This window comes from Maniola hyperantus, chromosome 10 (assembly GCF_902806685.2).
Source record: "Maniola hyperantus chromosome 10, iAphHyp1.2, whole genome shotgun sequence".
In the NCBI taxonomy this organism is placed as follows: domain Eukaryota; kingdom Metazoa; phylum Arthropoda; class Insecta; order Lepidoptera; family Nymphalidae; genus Maniola; species Maniola hyperantus.
In genome coordinates, this window is record NC_048545.1 from 8,417,973 (window position 1) to 8,433,125 (window position 15,153).

At 37.1% G+C, this 15,153-nt stretch overlaps 1 protein-coding gene across 2 annotated transcripts in view; it reads left to right on the forward strand.

Moving 5' to 3' along the window:
• The first annotated feature begins 9,256 nt into the window (after positions 1 to 9,256).
• The window catches only part of LOC117985780 (protein amalgam-like), a 34,876-nt gene continuing 28,979 nt past the window's right edge, over positions 9,257 to 15,153 (forward strand). Inside the window, exon 1 of one of the 2 annotated variants that reach the window (XM_034972575.2) lies at positions 9,257 to 9,515. In XM_034972575.2, coding sequence (XP_034828466.1) covers positions 9,428 to 9,515 — 88 coding nt within the window. In that variant the 5' untranslated portion in view covers positions 9,257 to 9,427. The remainder of the gene's footprint in view (positions 9,516 to 15,153) is intronic. The other variant, XM_034972576.2, reaches the window with a different exon arrangement.

The following is a 15,153-nucleotide window of genomic DNA, read 5'->3' on the forward strand; positions in this document are numbered from 1 at the left end:
TTCTTCACCAGAATCAATTTAAATGTGTATATAGGATCTACGTTTTTTACCAATAAGCCAGTGAAATGAGACAATCTGCAAACTATACGTCTTTACATTTTCTATGGAGCGCTGCTATTGACGGTCACATGAAAAGACGCCTAAAATTATTATTATCTGAAATACTGAAATTAAAAAAAAATAAGTTACTGATCTGAATCCTAACATGATTCTTACTATTTTTTAAACGAATACTTTGAGGTAATTAACCAAGTACTCGTATGAAATAGTAATGACGGTTTTATCAGTAGGTACCCTTATTATAATTGCGAAAGTGTGTTTGTTTGTTGGTTTATTGGTTTGTCCTTCACTCACGTCGCAGCGGTGCAACTGACTGACTTGATTTTTTTTGCATGGGTATAGATAAAGACCTAGAGAGTGGCATAGGTTACTTTTTATCCCGGAAAGTGAAAGAGTTTCCACGGAATAAAGACCTGGAGAGTGGCATAGGCTACATTATATCCCGGAAAACTGGAAAGAGTTCCCACGGGATTTTCAAAAACCTAATTCCACGCAGATGAAGTCGCGGGCATCAGCTAGTAATTTATACGTCCAAGTCAATAACATTAAAGGTCGTGTTACGTGGGACGTAATATACCGTGTTTCCAAATTAATTTTCAACACAAAGATAAGGAAATCATGGCACAGCGGTAATCCTACACTGGATCACAAGGTTCTCGTTTATGCAAATGTTTACATTCGGATTTCCCGAGCCCCCGATAGTCCGCTGATCATTCATATTGGACACGTAGACCAAACACAGGTTTAGTATCTGGAAAAGTTATCGTGAAAAGTTAGGTAGGTATTTGAATATTGTAATACTGCTAACAGAGAAATAATAATAAGTAGGACTTGTTCTACTATACGCCTTGTCCACAAATATCAGTATAGGTGTACCCTTACCTACATAGAGTTATGATACTAGCCACATCACTGCTTACCTATTTTAAATGCGAAAGTGTGTTTGTTGGTTGGTTTATTGGTTTGTTGGTTTGTTAGATTGTTGGTTTGTCCTTCAATCACGTCGCAATGGTGCAACGGATTGACGTGATTTTTCGCATTGATATAGATAAAGACCTGGAGAGTGACATAGACCTTTTATCTCGGAAAATCAAAGAGTTCCCACGGGATTTTTGAAAATCTAATTCCACGCGGATGAAGTCGCGGGCATCAGCCAGTACGTATTAAATGTAAATTCTCCATAAACTGTTTTATATTTTTATTTTGTAATTCTAACTTAGTTTTGAAAAGTGGTGAAGGAAACAGAAAAAAGGTAGGTACAGTAGGAACTGTAAAATATGAATGGTCAATTATACCTACATGAAATTATGCTGAACTCTAGTGTTATTATTTAGGCCTAAGATAGTATCCAGCAGTCGTGCACAAATTAGTTTTTTTTATTATTCAGATACAAATTAGCCCTTGATTGCAATCTCACCTGGTGGTAAGTGATGATGCAGTCTAAGATGGAAGCGGACTAACCTGGATGAGGTGTGGCAGTTTTTTATTAACTACATCGTACCGGATATTACTTAATATGGAATTTCAGTGTAGGGTAGCCATCTCGATCTGTCGCGGACTATATTAAATATGGTATGATTTTATAAGTAGGTATAATATTATTTAATACTAGCTGACCCTGCGAACTTCGTTCCGCCTAACAGTTGATTCAATTTTTTTATTTATTTTTTAAATATCAATTAACTATCAGAAATTCTAAAATCCCCACGATTTAGGACTTCAGTACTTTGCAGCATCAGGATTGAGGAGTTAGGATCCGAAGTTCAATGATGTAGCCTATGCTTGGTACCTAAAATAATTTTGCATCATCCGCAGTTCCTGAAACATTATAGTTTAGGAGTGCTGTACCCTACATCATCAGGGTTGAGGAGTTGAGACTTGAAGTCTGAGAATAAAGTCGTTGCTTGGTACCTACAATATGAATTCACTATGAACACTTCCTGAATCTTGATAACTCAGGCGGGCAGTAACCCTGCAGCATCAGGATTAAGGAGTTGAATCCAGAATTTTTTATGCGACCACCACGAAAACTTTTTTTGTTGATTTAAAAAAAAATTGCAAATCGGTCCAGAAACCTCGAAAAAATCGATGTAGAAAAAAGAACCACCTCATTTTTGACAGTCGGTTAAAAACCGATTACCTTGAAATATTTACGGAACAATTTTTAAAATATCCCCTTTCTAACAAAAAAAGAATGAATGAAATCGGACTACGCGTTAATGAATTACAACTCAGTATACATTTTAACTTTCATCCCCTCTCCTACGGGAACCATGCTGAATTTCGGGATAAAAAGTATCCTATATTCTTCCTCATAGTATGACCTCAAATCGTACCAAGTTTCATTGGAATCCATTCAGTAGTTTCAGCGTGATGCGCGGCCGTGATACAGACAGACAGACAGACAGATAGACAGACAGACAGACAAAAATGAAAAAAATTACAGTTTTGTGTTCAGTATCGATTATAGAGTGCTCTCGAAAAAAAATTTTCAAAATATCTTCAATGTACAGAATTTGACCTGTTACAGTTTTATTATAAGTCTTGATCTTGATGATTGATTGATTATGTTGTTTCCTATTTTTATAAAAGTTTGTATTTCTATAGGCAAATGTTATTTACCAACTTTTAAGTTATTTTTGTGCACTACAAAATAGTTAGGTCTTAAAAGTAAATATTATTTACGCGAAAGTTTTCTTAATAAAAGGGAGGAATTTTTGGAGGTAATCAAGTAAAAAGGTTGTACTGTACAGTAGTAAACCGAGTTGATTATCTCGCCTTTCTTCAGAGTAATCTACTATGTTAATACAATTACAACCACGAAAGGGATGTCTAACATTACGGGATTAGGAAAGGTAAAGATAAAAGGTACCTACGCGACTACTTTAATCAGCACAAATTACACGATACAAAAGAAAACGAAAAATTGTTTAAACTACTAAAATAATGGCAAAATCTCTAAACTATATTGATCTCAATTTAGTACTATCCTTTTTCACAGGGAGCATTAAAAGGGATAGCATTAAATTTTTTGTTTGGTTGTGAGTTGGTTTACTTGAACGGAATTAGCCAAAATTATAGTCAACGTAGCTGAAAATACTTCAAGTAGGTATTATTATTGTTATTTGGCTCTGGTTTTGGCAGAAACCAAAACAACAAACACGATCCTGCCCTTCCTCATCAGCTTCCCGCCATCTTCTTGGGGTCATCGGTTCAGGCCTGGAGGATATCCTACTCTGCACTTCCAGGTACCTGCGCGAACTCCAGAATACGTCTGCTCCATCGGCCGTCGATTCTGCCACACATGACCTAACAATAATACAACATTAGTTTGTTGGTCTGTCTGTAATAATAAGTTTAATTGAATAACACCTTGTCATATTTTTAGTACTAACCAAAAAGTAACGGGTCGAGTAACGTTATATAACCTTTTTCATGAGTTGAAATTCTATTTAATATTTAACTCAAAGCTTTTATCGTCATACTCCGTCGGTCCACATAACAAGTGAGTGCCACTTAAGTACTTAAATAAAACCGCCATGTTTATTGCAAGCAGCTTTGCATAAGACACTATAAAGTCAAAGTAGATGTTCCAGTTCCCAAACTATAGTTACTTATAGCTTTTGACTTTGCATACATTATTTAATTTAATTTTTACTAAATGATGCCCTCGACTTCGTCAGGTTTATGTTTTTCAAACAGTGGATTTCAGATTTTTAAAACCCGTGAGAACTCTTTGATTTTCCGTGAATAAAAGCTCATGTCCTTCCCCGGGTTGCAAGCTATCTTTGTATTAAATTTCGTCAAACAGATGGGCTGTGAAAAGCTAGCATATAGACAGACATATTTTCACATTTATAATATTAGTATGAATTACTTTTACAGAAAATAAAGCACTGACGATATTATTAAGTAGTTTAATAATGCTAATTTAATAGCTATTCAAAGGACTTAGGAGGACTGCAATCTGAAGTCAAAAGTGAAATAACCTTTTTGATATAAAATCTTGAAATTATTATTATACCTGAGGCCTAGTGTCCGACCGAGTCATCGGTTTCGGCTTTCGACCTTCCGTCGGACACCTATAGTGTAACTTTTCAAGCTAAGGTTAACTGTGTGTAAAGGGACAGAAATCTTTTCTGCCTCTTTACCGTGCCTTCACTTCGAGTCTTTTGTAACCCTCGTTTCCTATTCCGAAGATAGCGGTAAAAATACTACTTAATTATTAAAATAATATATCACATGTTATAATAGGACCAACGTTTTCATCGTGTTTTAGAAAGCACGTGCGAGAAGCTAAAGTCCGAATTTGTAATTTTAATATTGGTTCCCACTCTAGTGACTAACTTAGGTTAAAGGTGCGCGATATCTATTGACAGGCACTAGGACATAACGCCATATCTATACCTACTAATGTGCTAACTTATATAAAGAGGTAAAGTTTGTAAGTTTGTTTGTAGGAAGTAATCTGTGGAACTAAAGAATAGATTTTGAAAATTCTTTCACCAAAAGAAATCTACATTATTCCTGAGTGACATATGGGCTAGTTACATTTTATTTTCATAAAAATTAGAGATCCCTACAAAAATATTTGTGATACCCGTGCGAAGCCAGGGTGAGTCTTTATTAGGAACATATTATAATATAGACAACTAGACGAGATACCGGTCGATTGTATTATCATTAGATATCTGATCCTATTTTCATATTATCATATTATTAAGCCTTTTGTTAATGAATACCAAGTAATGGGTGAAACTTCACACATCCTGCTCGCCCTGAACTATGTTTTAAAGCGGCTTAAGACTAATTTACACAACGAACTCCCACGGGAATATTTAAAATCTAACCGTTTAAAAGTTAGGCTATGAATTATAACGGAAAACTATTTTGGAGTAGGATTATAAGCACCGGTGTGCAACTTAGGTACTTATACCTATATAGCGTATTATATTATGATAATAAATAGAATTCATATAAAAGAAGGCAAAGAATTCTTATTTTTATTTTGCTGAGTCCCGAGTTCGATTTCTGGATCGGCTCAATAAATAGTTAGGTAGGTACTGAGTACCTAACTCCCTACTTTTTGGTAACAGTGACGCGTAGCGAGCTAATTCCCTTTAAAAAAGGACCCCGGATGGTTTCGAAATTAGTCGGGCATACGTCGACTAAATATTAGTTGTTCCAGCTAAAGTTTAGCTGAAAATCACTCACAAGAGTTTAAACGCTAAAATAGGGACAGTTACAGAGTTTTTATGTTAAGAAGTTCTCGGAATATATTTTATTCCAATGATTTTGAAGTAAAGGTATTTCATACTTTTAGAGAAAATCTCAATAGAAGTATCTCACAATGATCTGCTAAAACCCTAGCCGGATTATCAGGTCTTTGGATTATTCATGTACTGTACCTATATTACATTCAGGTCAATGTGACTTTTACGTCCTGACCTGGGTTTGAATGTTGCCAGTCTTGTTAGCTAATGGCCACGGTAGTCCATGTGCGGAGGTTTGCTTTGATTTCAAAGTTAGAGTTAAGTTTACTCACCTAGGTAACTTTAAAGTTAAATACAGAGAGAAGTTGTTTCTTTAATTGCTAAATAGTAACAAGTAGAATATAAATAGGTACTGTAAGACCTCATTCACATGGTATTAACTATTAATGTACCACACGTATTTTTGCAGGATTAGACCACGTTTACTCGACATTGACACTGCACTTTTTTTGCAGGATAAATCGTAATGAACATGTATAGGACGCGACAGGTCGAGATGGTAATCGGGGAAGGAACGCCCGCACACCTGCACAGCCCCCGCGTTAACCCGGTGCTGATGAGCGTGGGTGACGTGCAGGTGTGCGAGGCGTCCCTACGCCTCATACTCCGATTGCCATCTCAACCTGTCGCGGACTATAGGTAGTTACGTTTTTTGCACCTTCACCGAGCTTTTTAATGGTTGAAACGTATTTTATATTAAATTTAATATGTCAATAAACATATTGCATATGTGTTGCCTAAAAAATTTCAGTGCAGTATATGATTAATTGACAAAAGCGACCGACATAGCTCAAAAGATTAGCACGCTGAAGTGGCAGGCCATGTCTGTCGCAGAACCGATGGCCGATGGGGCAGACGTGTTCTGGAGTGGAGACCGCGTACCGGTAAGCGCAGTGTAGGACGACCCCCCGCCCGCTGGACCGATGACCTGAAGAAGGTGGTGGGGAGCGGTTGGATGAGGAAGGCGGAGGACCGTGTTTGGTGGCGCGCTCTTGGAAAGGCCTATGTCCAGCAGTGGACGCAAAGAGGCTGATGGATTGGATTGAATTGGATATGATTAATTAATTAAGTACATAAGTTCTTTTCTCCTTTCTATTATATAAGTTCTTAGTATAATACTAACAATAAAATATTGTACAATATTAGAATAAATAAGATAAGATGACATGGAAACCACCGCAGGCATCGGCCGAGACGGACAAAGCTCACTTTACTTACGATTTACCACAAAAGACAAGAACATCTACCAAACACAAAGAAACGTTATTCGAATTACTATGTTACTCGAATTTGTTTGGCTTCTTACAGGATAATGTTAGAAGAATATAACCTCGGGCTGATTTGTCATGTCATTATACTTATTTTTAGGGTTCCGTACCTCAAAAGGAAAAAGGAACCCTTCTAGGATCACTTCGTTGTCTATCTGTCTGTCCGTCTGTCGTGTCTGTCGAGAAAACCTATACGGTACTTCCTATTGACCTAGAATCATGAAATTTGACGGGTAGGTATAGGTCTTAAAGTACAAGTAAAGGAAAAAATTCGAAAACCGTGGGTTTGTGGTTACACCACAAAAAAAATTAAAATATGTTCTTGAAGTAAAAACTAATTAGTATTTTCAATTTTCTAGATATGACTATACCAAGTGGGGTATCATGAAAGAGTACCTGTACATTCTAAAACATATTTCTATTTATTGTTATGCATAATAGTTTATTGCGCGAAATGTCGAAAAAATACCCGAGCACGGAACCCTCGGTACGCGAGTCTGGATCTCCGGTGGAGTGGAGTCATCCAAAGGATAGATTCATTTACTTTCTTCAAATTTCAACATGTTTCAAAAAGGCATTTATTATTGAGATAGTAGACCCGTCCCGCCTGGCTTCGATCGCATGGAATTTCTGAAAATTATTTTCTTGTGGTACTACGTCATAGAAAATCTAGATGGAAAATCTTTTGTTTCTAGACCCAGTGGTTCGAATTGAATGAAGTCGTGGACAAAGCTAATAATCTTCTATATATATGAAACACAAAACATGTTTCTGCTTGTGTCCGTTAAAGACTACTATTTAAACAATGTGCCCCAGATCAGTTTCATTAGAAAGACAATTATGAGAAGATAGTTTAAGATATTTTTTAAATTTATATCTATTTTATTTTTAGTATCCGCTAGTATTTTATAAGAATTCAAGTATGGTTAGATTTATTCGATAAGCTTGTACTCAAAGGGAACGGGTTGGTTCTGTAATTCAGTGGCATTCAAGCGCACTCGTATATATATGAGCTGAAACATGGCAGCTGCTCGCGAAACAAACAGAAGCCTCCTTTCAGACATTCAAACTGTTTAGTAACTGCAAGTGATTTCAGTAGTTCAACTACCCGAAAGGGTTTTAACATTAGAGATAAATTTTCGTTAGCGAATTGGATTTATTTCGACGATTTTAATATGTGCGACAAATGAAAGAATGTATACGAAAGAAATAAAAATAAAGTGAGTTTTTACAAATTAAGCTATTGTTAGACGGATAAAAACTATAGGTGATTGTATTATCTGTGGTGTGCTCTGCAGAGTAGCGAATCTATGGGAAACGTCACTCTGAAATGGCGCGTAGAGAGTGGTGTTTGCTCTTGTGTTGATATAAATAATAATTACTATGTGAACAGTGAATAAAAGCCTACTAAAGTATATCAAAGTGGTTTTTTTATTCTAATACTATGTAGTTGGTACATCACAGCCTCGCCGACAAAGTGAAGAGCCTCATGCACCGATCGAAGGAATAAAATTACACGAGCTGATCCGCCTCCCCTCGCTCGATTGTAATTTTCTTTATTCTGTATTTTTCAATCGAGCGAAGGATTCGGGATATTTGAAAATCGATGAGGAAAAGGAACTTTCAAAAATTCTGAAACATGTATTTCTTCCTTTTTAACCAAAGGTCCAAATGCCTAGCAGTAAATAGTAGTTTTTGCGTGAAAGAGTAACAAACATACACACACACACATACATATAAACATCGTATTTATACTATATAGTATATAGTAAGGATACTATATTTATAAATGCGAAAGTGTGTCTGCCTGTCTGTCTACTAGCTTTTCACAGCCCGTCCTTTCAACGGAATTTGGTACAGAGATAGTTTGCAACCCGGGAAAGGACTGTATGGGCTACATTTTATCCCGGAAATCAAAGAGTTCCTACGAGATTTTTCATGCGGACAAATAACACAACACCATAATAACACCACAAACAACAACATAACAGATAAATCCATGTGGACGAAGCCGCGGGCATCATCTAGTAGTGTATCGGTAAGTGTGAAGGGTGAAAAGACTTTATTGATAGGAACATTATACATTATTTTATGCAGCTATTAAAATAAACGAATTCAATACATAGTCCATTCATATTCATACCATATAGGACATAGGTACACATATGTGATTTTACAAACAGTTGAATGTCATCAGAGTACATCTAATGTACCCCGCCAAGCATTTCTACTACATTACTTGGAGCTATTGAGTATCAATTTAGTGGCTCAACCTGCCTAGTCGGCTCCATCGCATGATTGTGACTCACAAAAAGTTATTCTTGCCAAAATTCAAGGTCCCCTGCCGACCCACATGCACACTGACAAAAATATGCAATACATAGAAAGGCATCAAAAGCTATACAAATACTTTCTCCTATTCAAATTGATCACTTGATCAATCTGCCGAGAAGAATCAGCTATTGCGATAAGGCTAATCCCATTTTATAGAACGTTCGCATCAGTCTACGCGTTTCTACTACATTACTTGGAGCCATTAACTTCGTTTGGCGGCTTGGAATATCAAGAGGATTTATTCGCGAAGGTTACCGGGCGCATGTGCACCAAGTTAGCAAACTTCCAATAAGTCCGCTTAAAAGCCTTCAGTCGCGCTACAGATCCGCAGACACTCGCACGTAGCGGTGCTACGAAAAATTACGCTACGAACTTCTAACCGATACGACCCAAGCGCCAAAACTATGATTTAAAAATATGCGTGTCATACTTCTAAATACTTTTTAATTAGTTTCAGAAGTTATAAGTGAACTGTAGTGCAATGTGAACTGAATGATGGTTGGAAAAATTTTATTCTACATACACTTTGGACTTGTCTTCCACGTAGTGATTTGTTTTAAGGATTCTGTTGGTAAGGACGGTAAGAAGTAATCATAATTTAAGAAAATAGAAATAAGCACCCAAGGGCTGGTTAGAGCTTTATTAGCATAAAGATAAAATAAACATTTAAATTGTTATGTCAAAGGCAAAAAGAAAGGCAAAAGTGTTAGAAAATAGTTTTTTTATTCAAATCTACACAATGATACCACGCACCTGATCTTAAACTCAGTTTCAATAAAAGTTACCCTTAAAAATTGTATGGCAATGCAAGCGCAGTTCAGTACATTAACAGAAAACAGGGTTTTAAATATGTTTTTATGTAAATGTTTTGTCAAAGCAAACTTACAGTAAGAATACCTATAGTCCGTACAAAATGACTCCTCACGCGCCATTTTAACTCTATGGATCAACTGTCATGTCCAAAGTACGGTTCACCTTTAAAATAAGGACTAAAATCGTACTATTAACATGAAATTTGACACAAAATGTATGGCGCGCGAGGAGTTAAACTTTGCGCGTTATGAGATTGTTATAAAGGTATTAGAATTTAGAACAGCCAAAAATTTAAACCGTAAGTTTTAGATATTAGGTACAGTAACTGGTTAGCTTTTTTGGATGACTATCAGCTAAAATAATAAAATCAATCCAATCTGATCTGTCGATAGGTTACTTTGTTATTTGACAAAAATGCGTGGTGTTTTTTGACCATTAACAACGTCGCTAAGTACTCTGTCCAGCGCGGAAATGCAGCCAGGATTCTTGGCACCATTCCACGCGGGCATGATTTGTATAGTAATTAGATAAGGTTAGCTTTTAGTTTTATTGTAATATTTTTATATCAATAACTAGCTTATCCCCGCGACTTCATCGGTGTGGATTATATAAATTTCAAACCCCTGTTTTACGCCTTTATGGATTGAATTTTCAAAAAAATTGAAAAATAATTTAATTTATTACCGATTATATTATGTATACAAGAGTTAATATAGTTCCATAATAATACTTTTTGGTGCCGGTGCCAATTAGCTTTAGCTGCGCGAATCGTCTAGACTTCATATTTTTATGGGACTCCACAATGGCACCTCATTGGCACCGACCCCAAAAAATATTATTATGGAACTATATTAACTCTTGTATACATAATATATTCTGTAATAAATTAAATTATTTTTCAATTTTTAGTGTTTGTGTAACGAAGTCGGTTTTTACTTTTTTTGTAAAAAAATTTTATTTCACAATTTTTAGTGGCCCCATGGAATTATGCTATGACTGGTTAAAAATCTACTGTTTACTAAGCTATTACACTGATCGCGAGCAATTTACTCTTATCCGTTGAGAAGTTCCAGTATCTATCTTCGAAGATGTTCATCAGATCTTCACCAAATTGAAATGGGACCAACTTTGAAGTATACCCTTTCAAACAAAAAAAGAATTTTCAAAATCGGTCCAGGCGTTTTCGAGTAATCGGGGAACATACATAAAAAAAAAAAAGTAAAAATAAAAAAAAATAAAAAAGATTCCGACGAATTGAGAACCTCCTCCTTTTTTTGAAGTCGGTTAAAAATCCTTTCTTAACGGATGTTTACGTCATAATAGCTATCTGCATGCCACAACTCGACCCGTCCAGATGTTTGAATAGATCAGTCAGGTTTTCTTTTTATATATATTATATAGACTAGCTTATTCCCGCTTACTTACCCCTACTTACTTACTACTTATTAATTACTTACTACTTACCCCCCCCCCCCCCTACCCTATTTACAGGGACATACCCCTATTTAACCCCCTTAGGGATTGAATTTTCAAAAACTCTTTCTTAGCGGATGCCTACGAATTTTTTATTAAGTAAATTTTAGCTCGATTCATTCAGTAGTTTGAGCTGTACGAGGATAGATCAGTCAGTCAGTCAGCTTTTCTTTTTATATTATTTACCTAACTGGTAATTACTTATTAATACTAACCGCATTTGTTACTCTGACTGTGTCATATACGCATATATGTTAAATATACAATGTTTATCAATTTGAATTATTTGCAGGCAAATGAAAAATAAATAAAATCTCCAATTACAGCGTAATTTACATTGGGACGTGGCCGTAATTTTTATCTCCTCTCATTGGGACGATTGAAACAACTTTAGGCGTCGATAATGAACTGTTTGCCAATTTGCTTTTGCCCCACTGATTACGTAAATTGGAACAATTTTAGGGTTCCGTAATAATTTCATCATGTATTTAGGATATTTTATAGGAAAATAGTTAAACCAACTAAAAATAGCGAAAAGACTATCGACAACCTGTCTCCAGAGTATCCTCGGATGTCGAGAATCGAGCGACACGCCTTTGAAAACATTCTAATTACTGGCAAAGTGGACGGAATGGCCGATGCGTTGGTCGAGTCAAATCCACACCACTCTCGATAGTGAGCTCCACGAAACTCTGCATGTTGCAAAGAACCGAGCCCTATATGGCGCGACATCGTCCACAGGGGGATCCTAAGTTGCAGGGGGCATGACCCGCAGTAATGGGGAACACTACGCAGAGAGAGAGAGAGTAATTGTATCGGCATTTCACTGAATTTGCTACTAATAAAAAATTACAAACTACAAAAATACACGCGCTATCCCGGTGCGGGAGAGCGCGGGTGACATGCGAGTACGCTGCTTAATGTTTTATTTGCCAGCCAGAATAACAAACGATTGCTAACAGAATCTGTTAGCACTCGTTGCGACTTGTCTGATGTCGTCCGTCCACCTAGGGGGGTCTTCCAACGCTGCGTCTTCCGGTGCGAGGTCGCCATTCCAGCACCTTGGGACTCCAAAACGGTTTTACGAACCATCAAAAAATATCAGTATCACACAATAATGCATATTCTAATCCTAACAATATGTACTTTTGATGTAGGTACTATAGTCATAATATAAAACCTATGTAATCCAGATAAAAAACTTTCTAATGGTGAAAGAATTATTTTTATTTTTATTTTTTTTATTCTCAATTTTTTTGGGATCTTTTAGGTGAAAGAATTATTAAAATCGGTTTTTTTTTGGCTGGCATTTTAAATTGATATAGCTTTTATCCTGAATTAACATTGCTTTTTTTTTTCTCGCAAAATCTAAGAGTTCCCGCGGGATTTTTAAAAACCTATATCTTATACGGACATGAGGTTGATTCTATTTCCGGCCGGTTCAATGTAGACTTGGATGAGTCTAATTATAACTTAAATCACTAACCGAAATTGGGGACTATATTGTGTCCAATTTCGGTTACTTAGACGTACTTTTTATCAGAATGTTATAAAAAAGTAGGCAGGTACCTACTGGTATTGTTCTCGTTATTTCATAACAAAAATGTGTTTTAAAACTGACATCACCACACTGCAATGGTTTAACATGTTATGTGCAAACCAACATACAATGTGTAAGTTGTAACTCTACCGAGGCCTACCTAATGAATTTACCCTACCTCATATACTGATCTACCTAAAGAATACGCTTCCTATTTCATATCTTTTAGTGGCACGCGTATCATCTAATAGTAGAAACCTTTTAACATGTTGTGAACGCAATAACCCAAGGACGTTTAGAGTATCAGAAATAGTGAGTTCATCAGACCTAACGGACCTTACGGGGTATGAGCTGAGGAAGTGGGCATTCGCGTATTGAATGCTCAAATGACTGTAGGTGTTCGGGCTTTGAAGGTATGTATTCACGCATAGAAACTAACACATTATTTTGGAACGTGCGTTCGTGTATAGGAGTTGTCTGGTCGATCATTCAGTTGTTCGCGTATTGAATACCAAATGTCTACCGTGTTCGGGTATAGAATTTAAACCATTGGGGTTTAAGATGTGGGTTCAGCAATTGAGACGTATTAAAAGAAGTGTAATAATATTAGTACCCATACTCAACGTGTGTAAACCTAAATGTAAGCTCTTCCTCCTACTGTAGGAAGAAGAAGCCCTGTGTAATGGCACCATTCACTCCAGTTCGTGTAAAAGGGGTTAGGAGTGAATGATGGTTGAAAGCTCCGCCGCGCCTTCAACGGTGAGCTTCTGCCTTCCCTTGGTATCCTATCACATTAAGAACATAAAATACCAACGAACACGAGCTCCCCCCCCCACTACGCGTCATCATTCAAGGGATAGCGCAATGTATGCAAGCATACTGTTAGGAGAGGTGCGTTCCTCTCATGAGATAGCACGGCGCATGCAAGCATACTTTATAGTGGCGTGTTCCACTGTAAATGGTTTGTGTAGTGTGGTGTGGTGTAGGTATATCGATCTCTTAGAGATCTAAAGGATGAGTGGCTTACTCTACGATACCGCCGAAGCAAGCTATAAACACAGGCCTAACCTCAATCCTTTGTGTGTGAATGAGTGTAATGATCTTAGAGATCTCAAGGATGAGCGGCTTGCACTACGATACCGCCGAAGCAAGTTATAATCGCAGGCCTGACCTCAATCCATTGTGTGAAGGTATGTTGCATTTTATTATTTTTACTTGTAAGTGATAAAGTAGTCCATGCTAGAAATCACTCTAGCAAAAGATTCACAAGCACTGGGGCGCTAGGCTCTCCTTTAGGCAGGATGCACAAACACCAGAGCGCTATGGTCGTCTCTCGCATAGGTGTCTTCAAACGCTAATGCTGGGTTTTTGTATTTTACTTGTAAGTGATAAAGTACTCACGCTAGAAATCACTCTCTAGCAAAAGATTCACAAGCACTGGGGCGCTAGGCTCTCCTTTAGGCAGGATGCACAAACACCAGAGTGCTATGGTCCTCTTTCGCTTAAGTGCTCTCGAACGCTAAAGTTGCTTATGTATTATTTATAAATATCCATCAGAAGAATGCAACGCTCCAAGCAATATTAGGGTAACATAGAGATCAACAGACCTATCTGGTGTCTCTAGTCAATTCAATTCAATGTTTAGACACATGCGTAGCCCAATAGGTAAGGAACGTGTCCCTTTACACACATACCCTTGTAATTTAGCACTCAGAGTGCTCGGTCTCAAGTGATAAGTCATCACTTATTTGTGTACGCTAGAAATCACTATAGTAAAGATTCACAAGCACTGGGCGCTAGGCTCTCCTTTAGGTAGGATGCACAAACACCAGAGTGCTATGTTCCTCTCTCGCTAAAGTGCTCTCGAACGCTAAAGTTGCTTTATGTATTATTTATAAATAGCCATCAGAAGAATGCAACGCTCCAAGCAATATTAGGGTAACATAGAGATCAACAGACCTATCTGGTGTCTCTAGTCAATTCAATTCAATGTTCAGACACATGCGTAGCCCAATAGGTAAGGAACGTGTCCCTTTACACACATACCCTTGTAATTTAGCACTCAGAGTGCTCGGTCTCAAGTGATAGTCATCACTTATTTGTGTACGCTAAAAATCACTATAGTAAAAGATTCACAAGCACTGGGCGCTAGGCTCTCCTTTAGGTAGGATGCACAAACACCAGAGTGCTATGTTCCTCTCTCGCTAAAGTGCTCTCGAACGCTAAAGTTGCTTTATGTATTATGCGTGTATTCACTAACCACCATAAGGCGGTTAAGTATTCCAACGAATGTCAGAGTACAAACAGAACAGCAGTATTACCTGCCCTCTGTGATCGGTAGTTATTAAAGTATGCTAGAATCAGCTCAGCAAAGGATTCACAAAGCGCCAAG